The sequence below is a fragment of the Lethenteron reissneri genome, chromosome 38 (genome assembly GCF_015708825.2).
Source record: "Lethenteron reissneri isolate LAM-NWPU_2019-01 chromosome 38, ASM1570882v1, whole genome shotgun sequence".
NCBI classification, from domain to species: domain Eukaryota; kingdom Metazoa; phylum Chordata; class Hyperoartia; order Petromyzontiformes; family Petromyzontidae; genus Lethenteron; species Lethenteron reissneri.
In genome coordinates this window covers 11,137,945-11,163,386 of record NC_083816.1, presented here as the reverse complement: position 1 = coordinate 11,163,386, position 25,442 = coordinate 11,137,945, and the positions used below count along the sequence as shown (strand labels likewise).

General features: G+C 44.3%; 1 protein-coding gene across 1 annotated transcript; it reads right to left on the bottom strand.

The window, feature by feature from the left end:
* Positions 1–459: 459 nt before the first annotated feature.
* On the bottom strand, positions 460–14,128 carry LOC133351804 (uncharacterized). Its single transcript, XM_061567337.1, has 3 exons — positions 14,070–14,128; positions 2,427–2,498; positions 460–1,836 (listed from the first exon to the last, which is right to left on the bottom strand). Exons 1-3 carry the CDS (start codon positions 14,126–14,128, stop codon positions 1,239–1,241), a joined length of 729 nt encoding a protein of 242 aa, XP_061423321.1. The 3' UTR covers positions 460–1,238.
* Positions 14,129–25,442: the final 11,314 nt, after the last annotated feature.

The window sequence follows — 25,442 nt, the reverse complement described above, 5'->3', positions numbered from 1 at the left end:
CACGGACCAATGTACACAGGCCATGTTGAACACGGGCAGAATCGGCGAGTACAATTCCTTGTTACATCGGGACGTGTTATTGCCGATGTACATTTAACTTTCAAGAAAAATGGTAACGTCCAAGACGTTAATGTAGCGTAGATGTTGTAACATCTTTTGCCACTATGTAGCCAACCGAGCTAATCAGATCATTTGGTTACTGCGATTCAGATCTTCGAGTTCACATTTCCTGGAATGGTTTTCATGTCAACAATTGGCTACACGAGTTGGCAAAGTCTACCGTTTGTTTTCTATTGAATATTTATACCATTTGATATTTAGGCAGCCTATGTGGCATACCACAACGTACTTGTGCTCTATTGTAGGTCTCCCAAACTCATAAAAACCCCAAATCGATTCAAGTTATTGCACGCTCAAAACCAAATGGCACCAACTTAAGCCACATAACTGGACAAGGCATTACAGGAACAAAATAATTTATTCAGTTAAATCAACCGCAGCGGTGAATTCACAACGCAAACCATCCACAACGTTCCAATTGCACGCGTTTATGTACAAGCAGCACATGACCACTCTGGGCCTCGCTTGAGCAAAATCAAAACACAACCTTGTTTTTACAAAAGTGCACAGACACGAGACTCCCCCCGCGTCTTGAAGCCACCACGAGTGTTGCACGGTTTTATTACAAGGACGGGCACACAACTCGCCATCACAAACACGGTGGCCGCGAGAGCCAAAGTCGTCCGGAACGCGACAAATGAACAAGAGCCCCTCAACATTCGCGCACATGGGAGCCCGTCGGAAGCTTTGTACAGCCAAGTGCAACAACCACACGAGTGCATCTCACACACACACCTCTCATCATGGGGGGGGGGGGGGGGGGAGGTGGAGGGACACGGAATTAACATCACAAGTTAAATAAAAACGACAACATACGGGTGGGAGGTGGAGACCATTCAACAATTTCCAAAAAGATGACAATTCAAGCCTTGCATCAAAAACACACAGCCACTCTCCCGTAACAACAGCAGCAGCACACGGCGCGTGGAGGAGTCTGCATCGCCACCTCGGGTCCATCACCACCCACAACAGGGGGGGTCCATCACCACCCACAACAGGGGGGGTCCATCACCACCCACAACAGGGGGGGTCCATCACCACCATCAGGTGTGTGGCCACCGCATGTCCCTGCGGTGGCAGTAAGCCACTGTCCGCCCCCAGCGTCTCTCCCCTGGGCCTCACGCACACCCCGCTTCTCTGTACACAGCCGCAAAGTCGCGCTCCATAAAGTCCTCGGTGCGCGACCAATCATCGTCATCATCATCCGCGGGCTCGTATCTCGCCTCCGCCAAGCCGGGACTGTCCCCCCCCGCGGCTCCTCTCGAGCCCCAGTCTCCGGGCACGCAGATGGGCACCACGAGGCCGCCCCCCCAGGCACCGCCACGGGCTCGTTCCAGCGCCCGCGAGTAGCCGTCCAGGTCACCCGCATCGCGGGGGGCCGCGGGCCCCGCGAGGTCGACGCGGAGGCGCTCCCGCCTGTACTCGTCGCACATGAGGAACTGCGTGGTGTTGTGCGGCGCTCGCAGCCCGGCCACCAGGCACCCGTTCACGTTACGCGGACGAAGCTGCTGCCGCCGCTGCTTCTTCTGCTGCTGCAGTCTCTGCTGTTGCGACAGCCGCTGGCTCCGGGGGGTGGGAAGACACAGCAGCAGTGGCTGCTGCTGCTGCCGCGGCTCCCTGCGCCCCCTGGGGCGGCGCCCGGGCACTTGCAGCCGACGCCAACGTCGCCCGCGGGCGGCCACCGCCACCGCCGCCGCCGCCGCCTTCCCGTCTAACCTGCCCATGGGGGGCGCACACGCGGCCGTTACAGCGGTGTGGGCGGCTCGCACGCACGCAGGGGACGGGGGGGGCAGGCAGCACGGGGAGGGAGGCGGGATTATGTAGAGTGCCGCGGGAGGCTCGGCCCCCGCGGGAGGTGAAGTAAGCAGCGGCTGCTGCTGCTGCTGCCGCCGCCGCCGCCACACGCGGCGCCGCTCAGGGAGCGGGGGTAAGAGAATCATGGAACACACGAGGATTAGGTTGGGGGGGGGGGTGTAGGAGTCGCGAATGCAACAACCAGGATGAGGGAAGGGGGGTGGAGAGGGACGGTATGGAAGGGGGAACTTGTGAAAACTTCCAAAATCGTGGACAGACGAATCGTCGCTCAACACTGTACGTACAGTGTGTGTATACACACACAACACGGTGCCCGTGCTGGTTTAAGAGGGCGAAAAAAATAAAAAAAGTTTAAAAAAATAATAAAAAGTAGAGAAAACGTCACTGGCGCCAATTCAAAACGTTAACCAAACTTGTATTTACGATGTAAGCAAGTTAAAGTTATTCGAGTCGGCTAACGTATGAGATTCACCAGAGGGCCCCATACACACCTTCTGTCGACGAGCTCCCCGCGAAGGAAATGGCGGCGAGTCACTTTGCTGCAGGTCCTTATGTACTCGTCGCTCGGTCACGTGACGCAGTTCGGCTGCTCGACAATTTACGGAAACATTCGGCCGACTCCGTTGGCCAATCACCGGTCGGTATCGCCGGAGCGGGGAGGGGTGTGGGGCGGGGCCACTCCGTTCGGTAGCCAATCGATTCTTTCCGAGGCGTTCGGTAATCTTCGGTGTTTTCCGGAAATGTGCGACGTTGATTGTTTCGTTTGCGTGCTGTTACTGTGGCGGGCGACAAGCGATTCGTCGATTCCGTTGGAGTATAGTTTGATAGAATCGATTATTGTTGTTTGAGATATATTTCATCTAGTCGTTCCCATAACAACGTATATGTTTTCATGATTTATGTAAGTCGTACGTTAAGGTTAGTATCAAGCACTGAAACTAACGTGAAAGCAACAAAAACAAGAGAGAAAAAATAACAATCGAGATTTGAATCGAATCGTTACCCGGAATCGGTTTGAAAGCGATCGTGGAATGGTGAATCGATAGATGCACACAGCTTCATAGAACGATTAATAATTGATTACTTTATTAAATTATCGCATGATTTCAATGTTACGATACCTTGAATCGCATTTTTAGACTCTACTGTCGATCCGTCCGTCTCTGTACCGTCAATGAGTCGAATCGACCCTCGCAGCCGCTAGAGGCCGCTACATTCACAATGTCACAAACAATCGATACCTTTTATCGATTGATTGAACGGCCTCGGTCAAATCTTTACTTCTGTAACAGTTATCGTAGAATATGTTTGTGTGTGTTTTTTTTTTAACCCCCTAACACGTTTCGTCGATAGCATCGTTATTATAGAGTTATCAGGCAGTGGAATCGACTAATATTGTCAGACTAATTAATCTTGCTTATCCGCGAGTTTAACTCCGCTTAAAATCGCTGATAATTTGGAGGGTATGGAGGAATGGTGTAATTAGTTGTATAGTTCATTTGCACAAAAACAAGCGAAAGATAAAATGCAAATAATGGGTAAAATAAAAGGTTAGGTTGTAAACACAATAGGGCTTCTATGAAAACCACACCAAAAAAGAACAATGTTGTAAAACATAAATTGATCACTCAATCGAAGCATGCTAATTACAATTAAACATGTTTAACTCGGTATGGAAAAAAAATAAGAATTGCTTTTTATTCTTTCTGGCAACAAAATAGGCGTCAAGACGTCCAAACACCAAACAGAAACATTTTTAATCTCGATTTGAAGTTTTCGTGACTGCAGGGATCCATACTCTTTGGTTCTTTCGGTAAAGTCACGTAGGTAGAAACTAAAATCAATAAAATCACACTTTATACCGTCGTGACTTTACCGAAATAACCAAAGAGTATAGAAACATGTTTGCGAGGAATCAAATACTGCATTAACCACACACACAGTGGTGAACATGCAAACACACGTGCCTCTGTTTAACACGCAGGAGGCTTTCGCGACCAATATTATTCATAATCAACGTTTTTGGGTTTAGATCGCGTTATTTATAAATGTGTCGTAACCCTCCACCACCCGACACGGCCAATCAGTAAACAAGTAAACCCGTAAAAACAAAGTTTTTCACTATAAATCCTTTATATGCGTGGCGGCTAGAGTCATATCGTCCTCTGGCTTGAGATGGCTGCCACCTATGGGTCAGATGATTGTCTGCCAGTATTAAGCAATTGGTAATTAATTATTTAATTTGTTTTCCCTAAACAGTGTAAAATTTTGGAAAAAAAATTCACGAACATTAATTGTCTCGCACAACGAATCTGTGTGCAAAATGTCAGCTCGATTGGATCACGGGAAGTGGGTTAAAAAACGATCGAAAGATTTGCACGGTCGTAAGCGCGCAAGCAAGCGAACTTTATATAAAGGATTTAAAAAGTGTCACGTTGACAAAAGACAAATAGTTCGCTGCTTTAGCCCACCGGTGTGTTGAAGCGTGAAGCCACAACATTTACAATTTTGTAAAGTGACACGAACTACAAGCAATGTACTGATATCGTCAAAGGAAACGCTTGTAAACGTGTAGCCTTATATTATCCCGTGGGAAGAAAATTCAATTAACAATGGGAATGGAGTGACACACAAAAGGAGGGAAATCATCGGAGAGTACGTCTCCTGCGGAGATGGAGCGATGGAATCCGGATTATTAATTACATGGCAGGATCGTGAGTGATGGATAAGGGTTTGGGAAGCCTACATCCAGTAGTGGCTTGATCATGACTGATTTCGTTTTATTCGATTAAACTGAAAAATCCAATAGTCTGCGTATACTGGTTAGAGTTTCAGGTTTTTCATGTGGCTACCGGTAAACAACTACCGAATTGTCTGATAACTGTGCGATGAAACCCCCGTTTACTCAGTGTACAAGTATTATAAGACTTTACATCACACCGTAATAATACGATGCTAATTGAGCTATCGTTTGTTGAACAATTATGTGCGGCAAGGTCTGTATGTGTGCTGGACTTCTTTCGCACCGTACGTAGCCAACCATGCTCATCTGAGGTTTGTTTGTTGCCAGGTAGAACAAGAAACGTTTCGTCGTAATAGTTTCAAGCAGTACTTTTACCAGGAAAGCCTCGCCGGAGCCTGAAGGCATTTTTGCAAACCTAGAGAGTAAAAACGAGACAAAAAAGCCAATTACTGAGTGGAAACGTGGCCTGAAATTGTGAAAATTCTTGGAATTGCTGGTGGGATGATGGGGGCGGTGAGTTCATCTATTGTTGCCCAAGATGAGCAAGTCACGGACTCCAAAACCACTGTATCATGGTCACCGCATATTTGACATTGCAATGGTTTTTGAGCGATGTTTATCAACCTCAAAACATTCGCCAATGGCACTCACGTTAAGGGAAATATGATAAGTGATGGCTCGGGTAAGTGACCCTCTTTCACAGAACATCGATATTTTTAATCCAACAAGTTTGCGTCGAGTCTTTCTACCATGTACAGTCTGAGAAAGGAGGAAACGACAATGTTTCTCGCCATGGTTACCAAACAAATGAGTTTGCAATCGCCAAACAAAAAAGGGGTTTAAACGCGTCCTTCATCGCATGGATGTAAGCTGATGCTGTTACTTTTGAGCACTTGACAAACTACGTTAAATTCCCTCCCGCCGTGATCGTGATGAGAGATTAGACCGGCTAGAATAAAAACTATCGGGGACGATGTTATTCTTGAGAAACAAATGCCGTACAGTATTCCACCTCGACTTCCCATTAATACTGTATAATTAAAGCCACAATTCTGCCCATATTTCATTATTGCTACGCCACCTACCGCCTAGCTTCTGTATCCACATGCAAACGTCTCATTCCATGATACCCACTTTATTGGGGGGTGATATTGGCACGAAAAATAAAGGTCATCTAAAACAGCTCCGCCAATTACATCAAGGACCAATTAGTTCATATCACTCCCGACTATAGCATCAGAAGTAAACTATATTTACACTATGACATCTCCTTTACCAATGGCAAAATATAGTAATAGGTTTTTACCCTTTCAACTGGTACAAAAACTGACACCTTTATACAAGGCATCATGTTTGCAATAACCACAACACAAGCAGTCAAAATGCAAACAAAAAGAGACAACTCTGATAATGATATGCACTGTCCTTGAAAGTGATTGGTCTACACCCGAGACGGCTTTTCTTAGAGCCTAGTCTCCACTGGTGTTGGACCAGATGACATACTGATCAGACGTCTCAGAAGAGGTGTTGAGTGTGAACAAATAGGAACAGGTTTTACCCTTTCTGGCAATAAAGCAGCTGTTAAGATGTTCGAACACCAAATAGAAACATTTTGAAAGGAATCAAGTCTGCATTAGCCACATGTACTTGTGGTGAACATGCAAACAAAAAACATGCTCTGATAATAATTATATATGGCATTGTCCAAAATCGCGTGACGTAATTTATGGACGGCCCCTTTGTCTAGACATTCTTCTTTAAGGACTAGTCTCACCAGTGTGAGACCAGAGAACGCCAAAAGGCGAACAGGTGTTGAGTACCCACACTTTACCCCAATACACACAACGATCACTCATTGTGATTAACCTATTTGTACTGCTGGGTGGACAGGAAATTATGGGTTTCAGGAAATCAGCCCAGTGTTTAATTACGTCATGTAATGGGTAGCAATTCATCCTAATTCACTTTCACGCCGTTTGAGTGATCATTTAATTGTTCAGTTGTGTCTGCTAATTTGAAAAAAAATACTGTCCTTTAATGTATGAGTTTTGCACCATTTCAGAGATAGATACATTTGTTATGTTTTTTTAAGGAAAACATTTTTAAGTATCAACAATATGAACTGTAACCACAAAACTTCTATAATTAACAAAAATATCACATTTTTATTGGTTGTGGAAAAGAGTGGAGAAATTTCGGTTTGAGGCTGCAAGGAGATGATTGACTTCATTGGTGTCAATCATTCACTCACTCATCACTACCTCCTTCCTTATGCTAGGCTTCCAGAATAAAATAAAGTTGACAAACTGACTGAAAAATATCACCCGTGCAGTATTTCACATAGGACTGGATATCACATTGTATAACGTATACAGCACAGTAATGAGTGGTGATCTGGCCTGGCAGTAGTGAGTTCGCCCCCTGCCACATAATAACCCTAATGATAACGACTACACGACGTCTGCTTCACAGCGAAGGCTAAATAAACATCCCTTGACGTCATTTGCAAGGGTAGGCCACATTTGTCAATTCAAGAGGACCCATAAATCACTCCGTCTGGATTATACATAGCAATCATCGGTACTGACAGGCTTATGCCCCAGGGTTCGTCTTGCAAACGAGACTATCCTGGTCTATTTAGTTTCACACCTGGTAAAACATAATAAACGTGTACATCTACAACCCTTTTGTCAATCCACTGCTGGATGAGGGTCTTCCCTAGTATGAGTATTTCACCACGGCTCATCATACTGGTGAGTTGGTGAAGGCATCAAGCATATGTACTTATATTGGAGCATAGATCTACAATACAATAATTCATTTTACTGCACTGCTGTCTGCTGACACGTAGCACTGCAGCAACCAAGAACATCTGGCTGGATGAAGGCTTCCCCCATTCCACATTGGTGGGTATTGTACTAATGGGTAACCAGACAAGGATTCCGTATTGTTAGTTACATGTAGTCCTCCCCTATTCCAGGATTATGAGATACATTATTCTGCTTCCCATGATATGCCTTGGTTGTGAGCAAGGCCGTAATTATAATAGAAATTGGGGGGGACACCCCCCCCTCCCCCAATATTCAAATGTGCTCAAAATGTCCCCCCCCCCCCCCCAATATATTGCTATAAAATATATTTCTGTTTATATGATTGTGGTTATGGTTGTACTTTATTAATCCCTAATCTCTGCCATTACATACAATGAAACAAGAAAATGTAAAAAGAAAAAAAACAGAGCAATGTAATACAATACACGATTAGACATGATTGTAAAAAATTAATAAAAAGTCCATCCTATGTGTTAGTGAATTTTTTAATATTTTAGGCAGGAAATTAGTTTTCTAATTTAGATTTTTTTTTCTGGGGGTGGGACCCCCAGACCACCTGGAAGATTTGGTCTCCCCCCAATGTTGACTCCATGGCTACGGCCTTGGTCGTGAGGACCTCAGACTCAGAGGCCCCAACCCGATCCCTGGATGCCTGCAAGCATCGTTGTGGACTTGCCACGGTCTGTTCGTGCCGGTTGGGGGCAGTGTTGTACCTTTGTAAATGAGCTTGGGATGCGCTCTCCCCACATGAACACGAAGCGCCCACTGAGCCACAACTGGCGAAACGTCCGTTCGTTCGCGAGTTGTGGCCCCAGAGAGAACGAGGGAGAACCGAGATCAGGTCACTGCTTTGTCTAAATTATTCACTCAGGTGTGGACACTGTGTCCTCCCAGTGTCTGCGCCCGCGTATCCTTTTACGCGAGGGATGATCCCTGACCAAAGTGACCGACGGTGAAATTAACGTGGCATCCCTGAACTGGACCACCGGTCGAACAGTGTTAGATTAAGCTGGTGCGGGGCCTGTAACATGTGATAAAAGGGCCCTAAATAAAAAAAAAATACAAATATTAAAACACACATGTTTTTTTACTTGCATAGTAAAGTCATTGCATATTTTTTATTTGCTATACAGCCAGATAATGACAAATCGCTAACCTTAAACACCCATAAGAGGGTTTTTTTGGGTTAGATCGCGTAAATATATAGATGTGTCGTTAAAACCCGCCACCACCCGACACAGCCAACTAGTAAGGGCTTGTCACGTAAACAGAACGTGCCAATTCGTCACTAGTACAGCAACACCGCTGTGTTGGAGAGCCAAGCCACAACATCTACAATCTGAGCACGACGTTTCACCAGTAATTACAACTAGCTTCATCAGGCGACAGCCAGATTTGTGGAGAAGTCCACCTGTTTCGTTCCTTGTATAGAGGCGTAGATGTGTTGACAACCCGTCTGCGCTCTTGCACAATGTGGGGGGGGGGGGGGGGTTACTGAAGCAACGTACATTATGCAGTGACCAATTGGCATGTTTTGTTTACGTGACAACCCTTACTAGTTGGCTGTGTCGGGTGGTGGCGGGGTTTAACGACATATTTACGCGATCTAACCCAAAAAAACCTTTATTATTGATGATATTGGTCGCGAAAGCCTACGTGTTAAACTTAAACACCCAGTCGTTCATAAAAGTTGAAGGCAGTATAGTACTATAGCAATGGCGCAAGTGCAGAATCACTGAACCGGAATTGAGAGCTTGAAAACATTTAGCGTGGGGCCCTTGAAAGTGCGGGGCCCGTAGCTACATATGTAGCGACTTTTTCTACGAGGATAATCCGGCACCTGACCGATTTCATACGAAATCATCGTGAGGAATGTCATCCAGCAAGATTTTTTTTAAGCAGCTAAATCCTGGACCGATTTCCACAGTCTAGGACCTCATCAGCAGTCAATTTTGTTCAACCAATGTTGCTGGGTTACCAGATGTTCTTGGAAAGATCACTCTGTGTTAACAACAGTGACTCTGTTCAACAGCATTCTGTTGCATATAATTGCGTGTGTTTTGGTAAAATAATCCTCAAGGAAGGAAACATTCATTCCAGACTTTCATTCCTGACTTTCATTCCTAGATAAGTTCACATCGGACCCAGCCAGCTAATCATCTGCTCTGTAACACAATTATTATTTGCAGTATTAAATCAGATGAACACATTCATAGTGTGGCATGCACAATACCAAGCAGTGCCATAACGGGATTCAAATTGTGAATGAACGACCAGTGTTTTATTTTAGTTAAGAGTCAAGTGTCTCCCTAGCACACGTACAACCGCATTGGCTAATCTGTCAAACAGCAATTATAGTTGTAACACAGCCGTTAAATGGAGGTTATAGTCAAGCTGAATATGTGTATTTTCACGATAGATTTTAGTTTTTCGTGCAGATTCTCACTGACATGTCTAATGTGATATAAACTTAAAGTATGTTAAGGTATTTGACTATTTGTACAGTACTCTTTGACTTAAAACTTTCGTGGCTGCAGGAATTTATATTCTCTGGTTTTTTCTGTAAAGAAACGTCGATAGAAAAAACAATAAAAATAAAGTTATTAAAAACATCACGACGTTTGCGATAGAAACGCAACACAAGCAATAGTACAGGGTGTCTCAAACAGGTGGACCCGATTTGAAATCGCTATATCTTTGAAATTGGGTCCATCTTTTTGAAACACCCTATATTATTGGTAAACTTTATTGTTTTATTTATTAATATACACGTTAATCTTAGCTGTACATCCCTTGTGTGTTGTCGGGTCCCTTCTGTGTTGGAGGGCATTTCAATTATCATTCTAAGTGGGGCAAAGGTGTGCATTTCGCACAAGACGCAGGGAAAACGGGTTTCTTGTTAGATTCAATTCGACTGAAAGCTTTCTGTAAGGAAGCGCCTAGTTAGCAAGGTAGACAGACACAGAGGCGGTACATTTGCTTCTGCTAAAGGCAGGCTGGGGCATGAGCTCGTATTGCACGGTGATTGTCTAAATTAATGAATGCAGTGGTGTCAGCGTAAAGGTTACGTCTTTGTCTCTTTAGACTCAGGGGTGGGGAACCTTTTCCTTGCTGAGGGCTGACTTTGGGCATATGAATACCTTGGGCAGGTCACACATTGCTTGTAGTTGTCGCTTAAACGTTGCGTTGATTTGTGTGGTCACAATCACTTGAGCGACAAGTGACTGAGCCTGGTAAAATTAGAAAGTGTTGCCGTATTTAGAATACTTTTCTCTGGTTAGTATCTGATTAGTGCAGCCAAGATGCTTGCAGTGACCTCATGTGGCTGTGCGAAATGAAGTCATGGTTCATATCTGGCTGACGGCTGTTGACTCTGCACCCATGCTTCAGAGAGCAGCGGTGCTGACCTAATGCAGTTGCTGGAGATGGATGCCTCATTGATATCGTCAGGGTTTTTTTTACAATTATTGTATCGTATCTAATTGTGGTACATTCCAGTGGTGAATGTTGGTGGGCAGTGGGGGGCAATGCCATGATTGTGAGCTGTCGTTTCGAAGAGATTTTAATACCAACTTGGTGGCCCTACTGGCTTGCATCGTGTGCATCAGTCGTAACAATAAACTGCTCACTTTAATCAGAGTTAGCAAACACAAGGGTCTCCTAGTTCACCGTATATAGAGCTACAATGAGTAATTAGAGCTATGTACTGTATCTGTCATAGGGTTGTTGACCGATAACCGCCAAAACCAGTGACCGTTTCAGAATCGATTGACATTCCGAAGGTCCGGACCCCGGTAATCATTTTCAGTGCAATCTTATTATTGAATGCACTGATGGACGTACACGAAAGTTCAAGTCACCGTACGGTTACATTATTTTTTCCCCTCGTCTGTTAAAAGGTAAAGGCGCGGCCCCTGCAATTGCTTTTGCTCACGCCACTGCTCGCAAAATGCCCTGAACTAGAGAGAACTCTAGAGGGCATTTCAAGTTTACTTTTACAGGCTAACCGGATGGTTTTTTTGGAAGAGGCGAGTGTACTATACCCACAACTATTATATTATCCAACCACACGTGACTTGCCTGCCCATCGATGTAATGGTGTGTACCAATTGTAGACTCCTACGTGAAATGAAAGGGGAGGATGTACGAAACTTGCCCCATTGTTTCAGTTGCTGCCCTGGGAGAGCGAATTGACCTGGCGACCTCTGGCTAGCACACCCGGTGCACGAACCCATTACAACATGGCAACGGCCTTCGTATGTCACTTAATAAGGTAAAAAAAAGAAAATGTATGGGAATTTCTGCACATGCGGAAAATCAATAGCCATTTTTGTTTTGCATGGCGGTTACCATAAGGTAAAACAAATATTTTATTCACCCCAATGTATCGTATAATTCACAAGAATAAAACTGAGAAAATAAGCATATTATTAAAACAAAACATTTTTATTGAATCGTGTTATCAGTTATTTCCCAATAGTGTTATTGAACTTGTGTGACGATTTGAAGCAACAACCTTTCTGGAACGCTCTCGATCCACAGAGTCCAGCATCGTTTTCAGGCAATGGAGCTGTAAAGTGACACCGCAGAGCAACGTTGTGGTGTCACGTCCATTCGGCTCTCTTACTCAACTCTAAAGCTAAACAACACTCGCTCATGCTCTACAAAAAAGTTATTCTTCATGTGTCAATCTTCCTGAACAGCAGCTTAAAACTACAGCCAGTCATCATCCAGATATTTGAACCTTATACGCCTTTAATACCGTGTCCCCCTTGTTACGGTGGCTGGGTTTAGAAGCAGTCTGGCTTATCCTGAGTAGCGTGAACTGGTAACTCACTCTCTGATGTGTTTTCGAGTTTTACCAAACGTTGTCCAGCTATTATGTCCTGAAGAAGCTCCCAGCACATGCAGCGAAACGTCGGGCCTTGTGGTTAACCACAAGGCCCGACGGTACAAGGATGCTGTTGAACTCGCGAGTTAACACGTAGGTTTTCGAAGCCATTATTATGGATTTTTTTTCTGACTTCCTGGATCTTGTCCTGAAGTAGTGTCAAGTGAAACGTATCTAACTGCTGCAAAATTTGTTTGTGAGAATTGCTCTTCAACTAACCGGTGGTTGAGGTTCTTGACGACACAACTTTGACCGGATCATTAACGTGGCCTAACCCAACATTCATTTGTCGATGGTGGGATCTTCGAGGCATTTCTTTAGAACAAGACGGAACTTCCGAACTCAGCAACAACAAACACATTCCTGCGGAGGGAGCTGGTAGGAACGTTGGGTTGCTCGGTCAATGGCCAGGGTCAACGGCGGCGTGGTGTATTCCGCAAATATGCCCGACTGTGAGGGCGGGCACAATCCGGCGTGAGTAGGTTAAACGTTGAGATTTATAAGGGCACCACGGGGTGACCAGCCCCTCCCCACCCAGCCCCACCCCTCCCACCCCCCACCCAGCCCCACCCTCCCCACCCAGCCCCTCCCCGCCCTCTCAGCCACTCCCCACCCTCCCCTCCCCACCCAGCCCCACCCCTCCCACCCCCACCCAGCCCCACCCAGCCCCTCCCCGCCCTCCCAGCCCCTCCCCTCCCCACCAGCCCCTCCCTCCCCACCCAGCACCTCCCTGCACGACGGACGGACGGACACAATAATCCCCTGTGGGCTGGTGTAACCAGGAGGTTCCTACCAGTATAATTTTGGTTGAAATCCAGCGGACGACATAGGGTGGGGGGGGGGGGGGGGGGGTGGCATGAGTCGCTCCTAAATAATACACGACTGCCGGGGCGGTCGCCGATTCGCTCATTAAGTCACGTAAATATTTTCGCTAAATAACTTGGGCCGCTTTTGAGAGAGTCAACGAGACCCATCACGCGTCGTGGCAGTGTCGCCTTACAGAGTCGTCATGCACTCGTCATGCCGCGCTCACCGCCACCAGGGCTCGACCTATGCGAGCCATCTTCACGGCTCTCATCAGCTCAGTAGCCTAACAGCCACTCGTCATCGCAAAGTCACCAATCACACTCCTACTCTCTTTTGCAATGGGGACCTTAGGTACAAATGCAAGTGCAGTACTGACACACGAGAGAACTATGAAATGTACCAATATCAATACGTATATTATAAACACTATTAACATTTTACTATTAAGCAAAAAAAAATCTTTACCAGGTAAGGCCCACTGAGCCATGTAGCCCTTTTTCAGAAGAGACCTGGCCCCAAACGATAGCTCAACGAAGTGGCTTATCATGTGGAAAATGTATTGCAAGGAAAATCCTCTAAAAGCATGTTGATTCTAAATATGAAAAATCCATATGCTCACCCATGCTCCGGTTAGCCTCGTGGTACAGTACAACGTCGCATATCCGACCGTCACTGATTTGCCCTGACTCATTAAGTACCACAGCCAGTGCAGTATCTGTGCAACAGTGCAACTGTTATTTTCTGTACAAGTTCACAATTAAACATTTTCACATACCTTCAGATATCTCATTGCCCACGGAGGTTGTGCTGTAAACACATTTTTCACGAGTTGAGTCGTGTAGCAAATTCGTTCTATTTTTACTCGCGTTTATCCACGAGCAGGAAGTGCCCCTGGAATTGGTCACCACCGACTATTAGCATCGGGGCTTTTTCCCACAGATAAGAGGAGTCATGCAGGGAACTGATTCTATACGCCACATTTCCGCGACTAAAATTGTCGCTGCAGTCACAAAATCCTCCCTATTATTCACACGTTTCACCGGATAAGAGGAGCTCCCCAGAAGTTGTGCCGAATTCATACTGTTATTCATATTTATCTAGAGATGATGAAGGTGATGTGGAAAGAAGAGGTATTTTCTCATGGAAAAACAGGGTTGCCAATAGTGTTCTCCATTAATCATTCTACTATTTAAAATAATCTGGGCCTCGAGTTTGCTGGCTGGCTGGGCTCCTCTCTACCCCAACAGTAGCTCTGTTGTTAGTGGTTGTTGGCCGTTGCCACCGAAGCTAGCTGGGTAACTGGCTACAGGGGATTTTCCATGGAACAAACATTGAATTGAATTGGCAGGAGTTCAGAAGACATAGTAGCGAAACACCGATGAAGTGGCAGTAATGACCCAAGAATATGAATACAGAAGACTGACACGGTTCATTCATAATAAACGTTTTTGGGTTTAGATCGCGTTATTTATAAATGTGTCGTAACCCTCCACCACCCGACACGGCCAATCAGCAAAAAAGTGTCACGTTGACAAAAGACAAATAGTTCACTGCTTTAGCCCACCGGTGTGTTGAAGCGTGAAAGTCTACGTGTTAAACTGGCACGGTTCATTTAAATTGCTCTAACATTTCAAATTGTGCTCCTATTAATGGAATAATTTCACCAGAAAATTCTTGAAATCCTAGAGAATAAAAAAAAGATCTCACCATAAGTATTATATTGGCATTTTTTTGCGTAAAAGAGCAGGTTACTTTCAGTGCTCCGAATAATGTATTTTGAGAAAAGTATGAAAATGACAGCTGTCTCTTATTTTGCATGGCAGTGGAGATAAAGAGAGTTATGTTCCACTTTAAGATAGCCAAAAATATATAACATGCAGGTCAAGAATCGTAAACCGTAACGGACTACAAAAGAGTAATAACCCATTGTGTAAACACGTACAACTTTAATTTTAATTTAAAGCTTTCGTGACTGCAGGGATTCATATTATTGGTTATTTTGGTAAAGTCACGTAGAAGGGAAATAATAAAATAATAAAAATATTAAACAAAACAAACATTTTAACAGAAATAACCAATAATACGTACAACTTAATTGCAAAGTAATGTATGCCTGCCTATAACTCTATTTATCCGTTTAAAAAAGGACCGTAACGTTTTTTTCACAGAGCCAGTTTAATTATTTACTTTTTAATTATGTTACTTTGCACTGCAATTGTACCATTCACTCACTCACTATTCTGTGCACTCTTTCACGTTCATTTGTTTAGCTATTATTTTGTACTGGATTTTTGGACTGCGAATTATACCGTTTCCTCCTCCTGCTCGTATTTGTAGCCCTGTAATCACCTTGCACGAGAAGTTGTCTCATGAGACTCTCGCTTGGTTTCAAAAATATTTATAACAACAACAAAAGTTATGGAGGGGAAATATATATTGTGTGCACTGCTTATATCAATCGCCGTGTATTAACTGAACATTTCACCTTTCCACAGAACAATTGATATGGAGATGAACAAACTTAATTTATTGATAATGTAAGCAATCGGAATGGTTTTTTTTCTCGGAATACATTTCCAAACTTGAGATTACGCTCATGGTGGAAAATGACACGGTGCGTTTTTTTATTTTATGACAAATATGATACAGCAATGAAAGGCAGACATTGGCACCTAGATCATGGTTCCATTGACATAGTGTGCACTTGTCTGTGGTTTATGTTTATTTTATATGGGCAATGAGTCCAAAAACATGGCAACCGGTCCAGACTTTGCTTGTTTTGAATATTGCTGAAATCATTCACTCCCAGAAGGCCGTGTGGTTGGATGAGTTGTGTGAGGAATACTTTATTTTTGCCAGGAGACAGACATATGAAGAAGACATTGTCTGCCTTGGTGTAAGCAGGTGTGGGGCTCGCAATACAGAATTCGCCGGTGGAGCGGTTGAAATTTATTCTAGATTTGAAGCTTTAATGACTGCAAGGATTCATACTCTTCGGTTTTTCCGGTAAAGTCAGTAAAGAGCTCTTTCCTTGATACAGCAATCGTGCTGTGACGGTTCCACCTGAAGACGGAAGCTTGTGTTGCCTCCGAAACGTCGTGATTTATTATTTTATTTCTATTGTTTCTTCTGTTATTTTTATTCTTTATTTTTTACCTATGTGACTTTACCGAAAAAACCTAAGAGTACGGTTGAAATTATTTGTTTAAATCCCCCCGTCTCTGTCCACCCAGCAGTGCCAATGGGTACAACACAGTTATTCGATCGGCAGGTTGTGTACGGTGAGGCAAAATGCGGCTATTCCAACACCTTCCAAAGGATTCAGGCCAGAGTAGGCTCAAATCATGTCTAGCCCTCTCTAGTGGAGGTCCTTTCACCAATTGTGGTGTGAGCCATCAAGACATTTCAGGGCTGAACGTTTTACCTTTTATGATGCATAATTGCATGTTCTTGGCATTCTTCAGGGAATTCAGGGTATAATGGTTATTCTAGCAGCGTGTATGCAGACTTTGTTCTCTTGAGCAATAGCAATTTCTATTGGTAAAGTTTACTGTTTAACACACATCGGTGAGTGTCACGCGTTTGATGGATTTGTTGCAATGTCATCAGTAAGTCAAAGTGGTACTCGTCTGCACTTGAAACAGCGACATTGGGTCGCATTGACCCTCGGCAGGAATTTGAAATGGGAACTTTTAATTTCAAATTCTCCGTTCTGCAACTATGTGTGGAGGTCAGCAATGCAATTGTTGCCCCATGGGGAGGAGAGAACCTGAGGTAGCTAAGACTCGTCACGAATGTGGGGACGCCAAGCCTTTCGATGTAAACCAAAGCATCGCAGAAAGCCATTTTTTTCTGTGATCGCAAGCCGTTCCTGAGCACAAACTCTTGCCAACTGTTGGCAGCTAGACTCTGGTACACACTTGGTGGTGCACGAGAGGTGAGTGGCGTGTGTGTCACTCGAGCCTTCTTTACGGTGATTACATCCAGTGACGGAGGTCATGGCGGCATTGCAATAACTGGCGCAGGTCTAAAACTAAACTATATTTATATTGCCAGGTAAGGCCCACTGATGCTATAAAGCTCCTTTTCAGAAGCGACCTGGCCACACATGATTGCTCAACAAAGTGAAGCCCAATACTCAAAATGCATGTCTTTAAATGTTGAGGGAAAAATCGGAGGACCCGGTAAACTATTCACGCGACCACGGGGAGAACATGCAAACTCCAAATATACAAGCGCCAGGGTCGGAATGGAACCCACGGCCTCCTGTACACCAGGCGAGGTAGTTAACATCTCGCCACGGTGGCACCCACAGTGGAGGCCGATGGAGAGACACTCGTTTGCCCGCGACTCGACCACCACCACCACCACTGCCATCGCTCATTGTCGTCAGAAGATGCATTCATTATTCAGAAGAGGACGAAATTGCCCTCGCGCTGGCTCGAGTGGCAGGGAGAGGGCCAGCTGGGACACCTCTCACTTGACAGCTCTTGTCGTCGCCACGGCCCGGCAGAAGTCCGCAGAAGCTGGCAGAAATCTGTGGAAAGGGAAATTATTTGCAGTGCTACAAATTGGCCATTTAGTTTTTCCCGATAATTGTTTTGTTGTAAAGTAATAAGGCGTCGCATGCATCTGAGAAGTTTGACCGTCGCAGAGATGGAACAAGAAGATCCCGTTCATGTGCAGGAAGCAGCGCTGAACCGAGAGGGATGGCGACGTTGTGGGGATACCTTCTTCCAGCAGCGGATTGATAATGGCTGGCAAAAAATTAACCCGTAAAAACAAAGTTTTTCACTCTAAATCTTTTATATGCGTGGCGGCTAGAGTCCTCTCGTCCTCTGGCTTGAGATGGCTGCCACCTTTGGGTCAGATGATTGTCTGCCAGCATTAAGCGATTGGTAATTAAATATTTAAAAAAGTTTCCCTAAACAGTGTAAAATTTTGGAAAAAAAATTTCACTAAAATTAATTGTCAAGCACAACGAGTCTGTGTGGAAAATGTCAGCTCGATTGGATCACGGGAAGTGGGTTAAAAAACGACCCAAAGATTTGCACGGTCGTAAGCAAGCAAGCAAGCATGCAAGCAAGCAAGCACGCAAGCAAGCGAACTTAATATAAAGGATTTAAAAAAGGAACAGACTTCTGAGTCACAAGTGTTCTTCACAAACGTCCTGATTAAATATGACATGGGAACTCCTGCCAGTTTATCGTTTGGAAGGCACTGTCGCCTTTTGCCGAGGACAATGCGTGTAACATTTTAGAATGTGTTGTATATGTATTCTACTTGTCTTTGGTAGTCTAAAAAGTACACGCTCAAGCAGGTGACAACAACCTCTGTTCATGGTGATGACCATGGAGCTTGTGCCAGGCTAGGTGCACTTAATGATTTTATGAAAGTTAATGGTTTGCTGGTAGATCACAATACACACCCTGGTGTTATGGATAAATCAGAATATTTTTCGATTTAAAGCTTTCGTGACTGCAGGGATTCATCTTCTTGGTTCTTTCGGTAAAGTCACGTAGAAGGGAAGTAATATAATAAAAATAATAAAACATGTTTTATATTAATAAAAAAATTTTATTTTTATTATTTTATTACTTCCCTTCTACGTGACTTTACCGAAAGAACCAAGAAGATAAATCAGAATATGTTTTTATACTAGAAGAATCCGATGAGCGAAAACACTCTTTTCCATAGATGTCCAGTAGAGACCAAAGTAATTGGTAATGCAATGCAGATACAAATGACCATTTAACCGTGCCACGTGTAATTTAGGCGTGAATAAATCATTACTTTGAAGTACGTAATTTAGATACCAATTACGAATATAATTTCATTACATAATGCCCATTAGATAATGCCCCATCTGTACACTGCGCCACCTCACTCTGCCCATTGTTGCGAGTGTTGCACACACAACAAGATGGCACTGTGGAAATTCGCTAAACTCAACATTGATCGTGGTGCTTGATTCATTCCATGATGAATAAAATTGTGTATTATGTTGTTGTTATCCTACAGAGAGACTGGCCTCTACAGTAGCGAGGTAGAATTCCCAATACTCATTCAGGCCGCCAATGGGTATTAGTAGCACCCAGTGCCACCATGGGTGCCATGGTGACAATGCGTTAACTACCTCGCCTGGTATACAGGAGGTCGCAGGTTCGATCCCAATCCTGACGCCTGTATATTTGGAGTTTGCGGTGTCTCTCTCTCTCCGTGGTGGTCGCGTGGATTTTTCTCCGGGCCCTCCGGTTTTTCCCTCCACATTTAGAAACGTGCGTTTCGAGTATTTGGCTGCTTTAAATTCCCACGTGATAAGCCACTTCGTTGAGCTATCATTCGTGGCCAGGTCGCTTCTGAAAAAAAGCTATACAGCTCAGTGGGCCTTACCTGGTCAAATAATAAATTGTTTAGTTTTAGTTTGCACGGAAACACTTTCACATTCTTGGGTCAATGCGTTTGCTCAAGGCGAGTCAAATGCATGCCTCGTTCCATGTTGATAAAACACTGCAATCATGGGGTGACTGGTTGACTCATAGGTCAGAGTACTAACCTGGCACGGCTGAGATCCGGGGTTCACATCTCGGCAACTTCTCAAAGTCTCTTCTCGGTCACCACGTTAAATTTGTTTCTGAAATTATATTTTCTCCTAAGTCCACGTGAGACTTTTTTACTCTCAGTCGTAGAGCCTTTGGGAAAGTGCTGCCTCCTACTTTTGTGAAGCAAAGGTGACTTGAGGATATCTCTGCGATACCCATCTCTGTAGACACTTCTCTGTCACGAATTGTCGCACTGCTCTTTGAAAGATCCGATTCGATACTTCGTCTCATGATGTAACATCGACAAATAAAATATTGTGCAATCGGGATACAAGAAAGACGATGCGAACGGTGCACTGAAGCGATGCAAATAGTCACGTACGTGTTATTGGTTCTTTCGGTAAAGTCACGTAGAAGGGAAATAATAAAATAATAAAAATGAAACATACTAAAATAATTCTCACGACGTTTCGGCCACAACGCAAGCAGCCGTCCTCAGGTGAATGCTGTCTCCCCGACAGATCTGGTCTTCACCTGAGGACGGCTGCTTGCGTTGTGGCCGAAACGTCGTGAGAATTATCTTATTATGTTTTATTTTTATTATTTTATTATTTCCCTTCTACGTGACTTTACCGAAAGAACCAAGAAGATGAATCCCTGCAGTCACGAAAGCTTTAAATCGGAAAAAAAAATAGTCACATACGTGTTATTGAAGTTTCTCCTATTTCGCTCTGGGCATCCAGTGGCGTTGTGCCCACCAGGGAACTCCTGTGAGGCCCACTCACCGTGCCTGGCATCGCCTTTCGCATTGCGATCAGCACCTGGCCCCTATCCCATGCCGCCACGTGTCGCCAGCTGACGCACAGCGACGGGCCGAGCAAAAGGAGCCAGAAGCAAGAGACTTGATCACCGACATGATACGTCGGTGTACTCGAGTTGTGGGGAAATAAATCATACCAACTCAAGTCAACTCAGGTTCATCTTCTTGGTTCTTTCGGTAAAGTCACGTAGAAGGAAAATAATAAAATAATACAAATAAAACATAATAAAATAATTCTCACGACGTTTCGGCCACAGCGCAAGCAGCCGTCTTCAGGTGGAGAACAGGTCTGTCCTTCTACGTGACTTTACCGAAAGAACCAAGAAGATGAATCCCTGCAGTCACGAAAGCTTTAAATCGAAATTCAACTCAGGTTGTCTGTCCCATGAGCTCCACCTGATGAGGCTTGGTCATTGGTTTGGATGGCAGCATTGCTTGCATTGAGATCGGTCACCACCGTTGGAATTTAAAATCTCCACCAATGGTTCAGGTTCAGCAGGGGAGCAAGCGGCTCGCAATTGGCAGGTTGCGAGTTAAATTCTTGGTTGGCAGTTGACTCAACCCATCATCCTTTCAGGGATGATACAATACGTACCACTTTTTAGGGAAGTCAAGAGGGGTTGCCTTATGGATACACTCGTCCCCGCCATAGTAACGTGGAATTTCTACCACCGGCTCAAGGTTGTAAACAGGGGAGCACCACCCCAATGCTCATTCGAGCACGAAATTACTATGTTGGTTTAGGATCTCATGAAGATAAGCAACAATGAACGTGTTAAACAGTTAAAGCATCAGTGAACAGTATGGAACATGTACATTGCTTAATACAGCACCGTATTTATACATTGATATATACTGTATTTATATTCTACAATTGTATCGCCTTTTGTCATACCACTGCTGGATGAAGGCCTCCCCATGCCACAATATTCGGGTTGGTAACTGCACGTTTCTCAACGTGGGTTGGTGAAAGAGCAGTTCACATATCACTCGCCACTGATGTTAGCCGTGGCCAGAAGTCAAACTCGCGTTTTTAGGTTCACCGTGCAGAGCACTAAGCAGTGTCGCTGCTCTCCCCCAAGAAGTATACAATGTTTGTCGTTAGAAATTAATTTCTTACTACATTTTTGCCAGTATGAAAGTATTAAACATATATAAAAATGAAGAATAACTTATTGTTATGTTTTCATGTCTCCTGTTATTGTAATGTGGTTAAATTTTTACTAAAATGTACCCGATTGAAATGGATGCACAGTAAATGATTCAACAGATGAGTGTACACATCTAGATAAACATTAACAAGGGTTGACCGTAACGTGCCCATTCTGGAAAATTGTGGTTGAGTCCAGACACCTCCCGCGAGCAATAAACATCGACCAGATAATAAAATGTCATTCCTGAGGTCGGTTCCCAGGGGATCACAGAGTCCAAAGAGCAACAGGGGAGTGTGAACAGTTAACTTTTGTGTACAAAAAAAATGGTGGCCCACTCTCATGCACATCCACACGTGTACATTGTTTAAGAGTGTAAAGATACAGTCCTGCTAATTCGTTGCTAGTGCCACTATTGGAGGAAGGGCCTCCACCAGAGGAAGCTCTAGAGAGCCCCTCTACAGAGTATTTGACCTACCGGACTGGCCAGATGTATGTTTAACTTTTTTCTCACCGTACGCAGCCAGCCGTGCTAATTGGAAGAGGTTGGGAGTGCCCGCATCTCTCCCCACCATGAGCGGACCTGCGGATCGACTCATTGTTTTGTACCCATTTATATTGCTGCGTGGACATAGGTGGGGGGGGGGAGATATTTAGGTAGCTTGCCCCATTTCAATTGCCGTACAAGGATATTGAACCGCAACCTCTGGTTTACATGTCCAGTGCAATAACCGCCACACCACGGCAACGTACCATATACAGGGTGCATCTATTTACTGCCGCCAGATAGTACCGCGGTAAAAGTACTCAACTCGCGATTTGAAAGGTTGTAAGTTCAAATCTGTTGTCGGTTGAATTAGCTCTTTTGAACATTACAATGTAAGGAAATCAACATTGCTGTGAATGTGCCCATTGTCATCGTGTCTTGGAAGCCAAGTGGAGTTGAGCCTGGCTAGTGCTTGGACAGGAGACCTTGGGGGAATACTCGGCCTTGTAAACTCGGGCTGCAATGTAGCCCGGAGATGGTGGTTCATCAATGCATTGAACTCATCTGTGCGGAGTTTTTGAGTGAGTTTTCTCGCTGGTTTCCTCCCACATGCTGAATACCCATTCATGGAGTGAGCCAAACACCCCAAAGCAGAACTTTCCTAAAAAAATCAAGTATTGAAACTCAGTGAGGATAATCTTCTGCGTGAAGTACATTAATGTTGTCATGCTATGCAGAAACGCAAATGTGAAGTTGACACCACGGGGCTCAAGGATGCAAGTCACATGATTATCAAACACTCGAGTAAAACAAACAGGGAGAGACTTGCACTTAACGATTGCCTCTTGAGTTCCTGCCCAGTGTTGTCCCTCCAACTACCATTCTATTCTTTATGACAGTTATTGTTCATAACTTTAGTTTTTTCATTTACCTATAATTTTCCACAATGTTGCGGCGTTTTACTTTGATGGTTGTTTCAACGACTATGTCCACAGAAAATATCAGATACAGTAGTTAATACATTTTCTATTGCTTATTTCACCCGTTCTTTCGTTTCTGTAGGAGTATGATTTGTATTCTGTCGCTATCTTTGTGTAATGTTTCACCTCCAATTAGCACGGCTGGCGACGTACGGTGCGAAGGAAGTTCAACATACATAATGTTACAGAAGTGGTTCCGTACTTTTACATTATTATGGTATTTTGTAATATATCTTTTTGTAAAGGATTTTGTTTGTGAGAGCTTGGAGCGAGATTACAGTCGGAACTGATTGAAATGTCTGTTATGTATACAGGAAATATGTGGGTATACCTAGGGCAGTTGTTGAAGGTGGATCAAGGGCAAAGTGATTATATAAAAGGGTGAACTAGAGCAGGAAGGGTGACTGGAAATCTGTTATTGATAATGATAAGCAACATACTATTGTGGTCTAAGAAGATCGATTTTATTCCGTGTAGATAACCCACGAAGACATGAACATTGACAAATTAAATGGCCTTCATACAGCAAACCCCTAAACATCACAAATATTTACATAAATTTTAGATTAGTGTTTCTGCATATATTGCATTGTTTTGCTGTGTAAAATTGAAAACGAAAATTTTAAAAATTAATTTGCTTCTAAACCATGGGGAAACGTTCAGTGGCCCCAAATAATAATGATTATCTACAGCCTTGGTCAAATCACTGCTGGATGAAGGCCTACCAGCGACGTGTGAGTCATTCGAGTTGTCTGCGCCACGTTTGTCAGTGTGGGTTGGTGAAAGGAGGGGGCAGGACCGGTTCGGATGTCGCTCGCTGCTGTTGTCAGCCATGATCGGGAATCAAGCTCAAGTCGCCGGATTCACAATTCAGTGTGCGGGACTGCTGTTTCAGCGCCCCACCACAGACCTTCAAATGCTCGGGTGAATATCTTAATGCTCTTAGGTTTTTTCCGGTAAAGTCACGTAGGTAAAAAATAAGTAATACAAATAAAAATAATATAAATAATAATTATTATAATAATTATTTGTATCTTCTTTTATTTATGTTATTTTATTATTTATTTTTATTTTTTACCTACGTGACTTTACCGAAAAAACCTAAGAGTATGAAATCCTTGCAGTCACGAAAGCTTCAAATCTAAAATTAATATCTTAATAGTGCCAAAAGCATAACTACAATTGTTTCATATTGTGCCTATTCAGTGTGAAACCTTTATCCAAAAATCCAGTCGATGAGCGGGGTTGTTCCCCCCCCTTTCCCTCCAACATGAAGCGAAATGTGAAGGGAGTGTTGCGTGTGGGCGCTGTGGCTCAAGGCAAACAAACGCCCCGGGCAACAGGAGGGGCACAGCCGTCCAAAGTCCGGGCCCTTACAATGGCCCAGCGGGGCAGGCCACCCTGTGTGAACCGGGGGGGGGCACGCAAATCCCTGAGTCTCCTCTCACTCCACTGATTTTTGAGACATTTTTGCTGCCCTTCGCTGCGAGGATTTTTTTCTTTCTTTCTTTTTCTTTCCCTCGCGACCAAACGCGCACAGTAAAATCGATCTTCCATTGCGGCACTTGGTCGATGGTAGGCGAATTGTAGGCAAGCTCGGTGTTTAAATGTGACGGTTCTACGGGTGAGTTGGTAACACGCCTCTGCGTTGGCAGTAGAGCGCAAGCACAGGGTAACCCCCCCACCGAAAAAAACCTCAGCACATGCATCAATGCACACTGCCGAGAAAGAGTAGATTAAAGTGAGACGTTTTTGGGCCATGGCCCTTCACGTCACATCGAGAGACTCTGCCTCTCTCTGGGTGCTGTGAAGAAGGGCCATTACCCGAAACGTCGACTGTTATGTATTTATTACGGCCACAGTATTATTGACGATTTTGTTGAGTTTTTGTTTTACTACGGACACGTTTCCTTCTCCGGGGCTGTGGTATATAGCAGTCGCATTCTGTCAGTGGCATCGCTTGCGAGCGATGCCGATTGTGTGCCCGCTTGCCAGGGTCATGGTGACAAGAATCGTCATTAATAATGTCCACGTGTCAGATTTTCCTCCTCAATTCTGCAGTGCTCACGAGTCGCATTAGAGATGACGAGCAAATGAGGCCACGTTGCCACGGGGCAATATTTGGAACGCGAGCGCTGCTGATGATACACGTGCTCAATTCTGCAGGCGCGTAACGCTCTGCACACATGCCTAACGTTAACTTAAACCAAGTTTGGTCTCTGGCACATCAATAATTAACGCGTTCATATACTTTT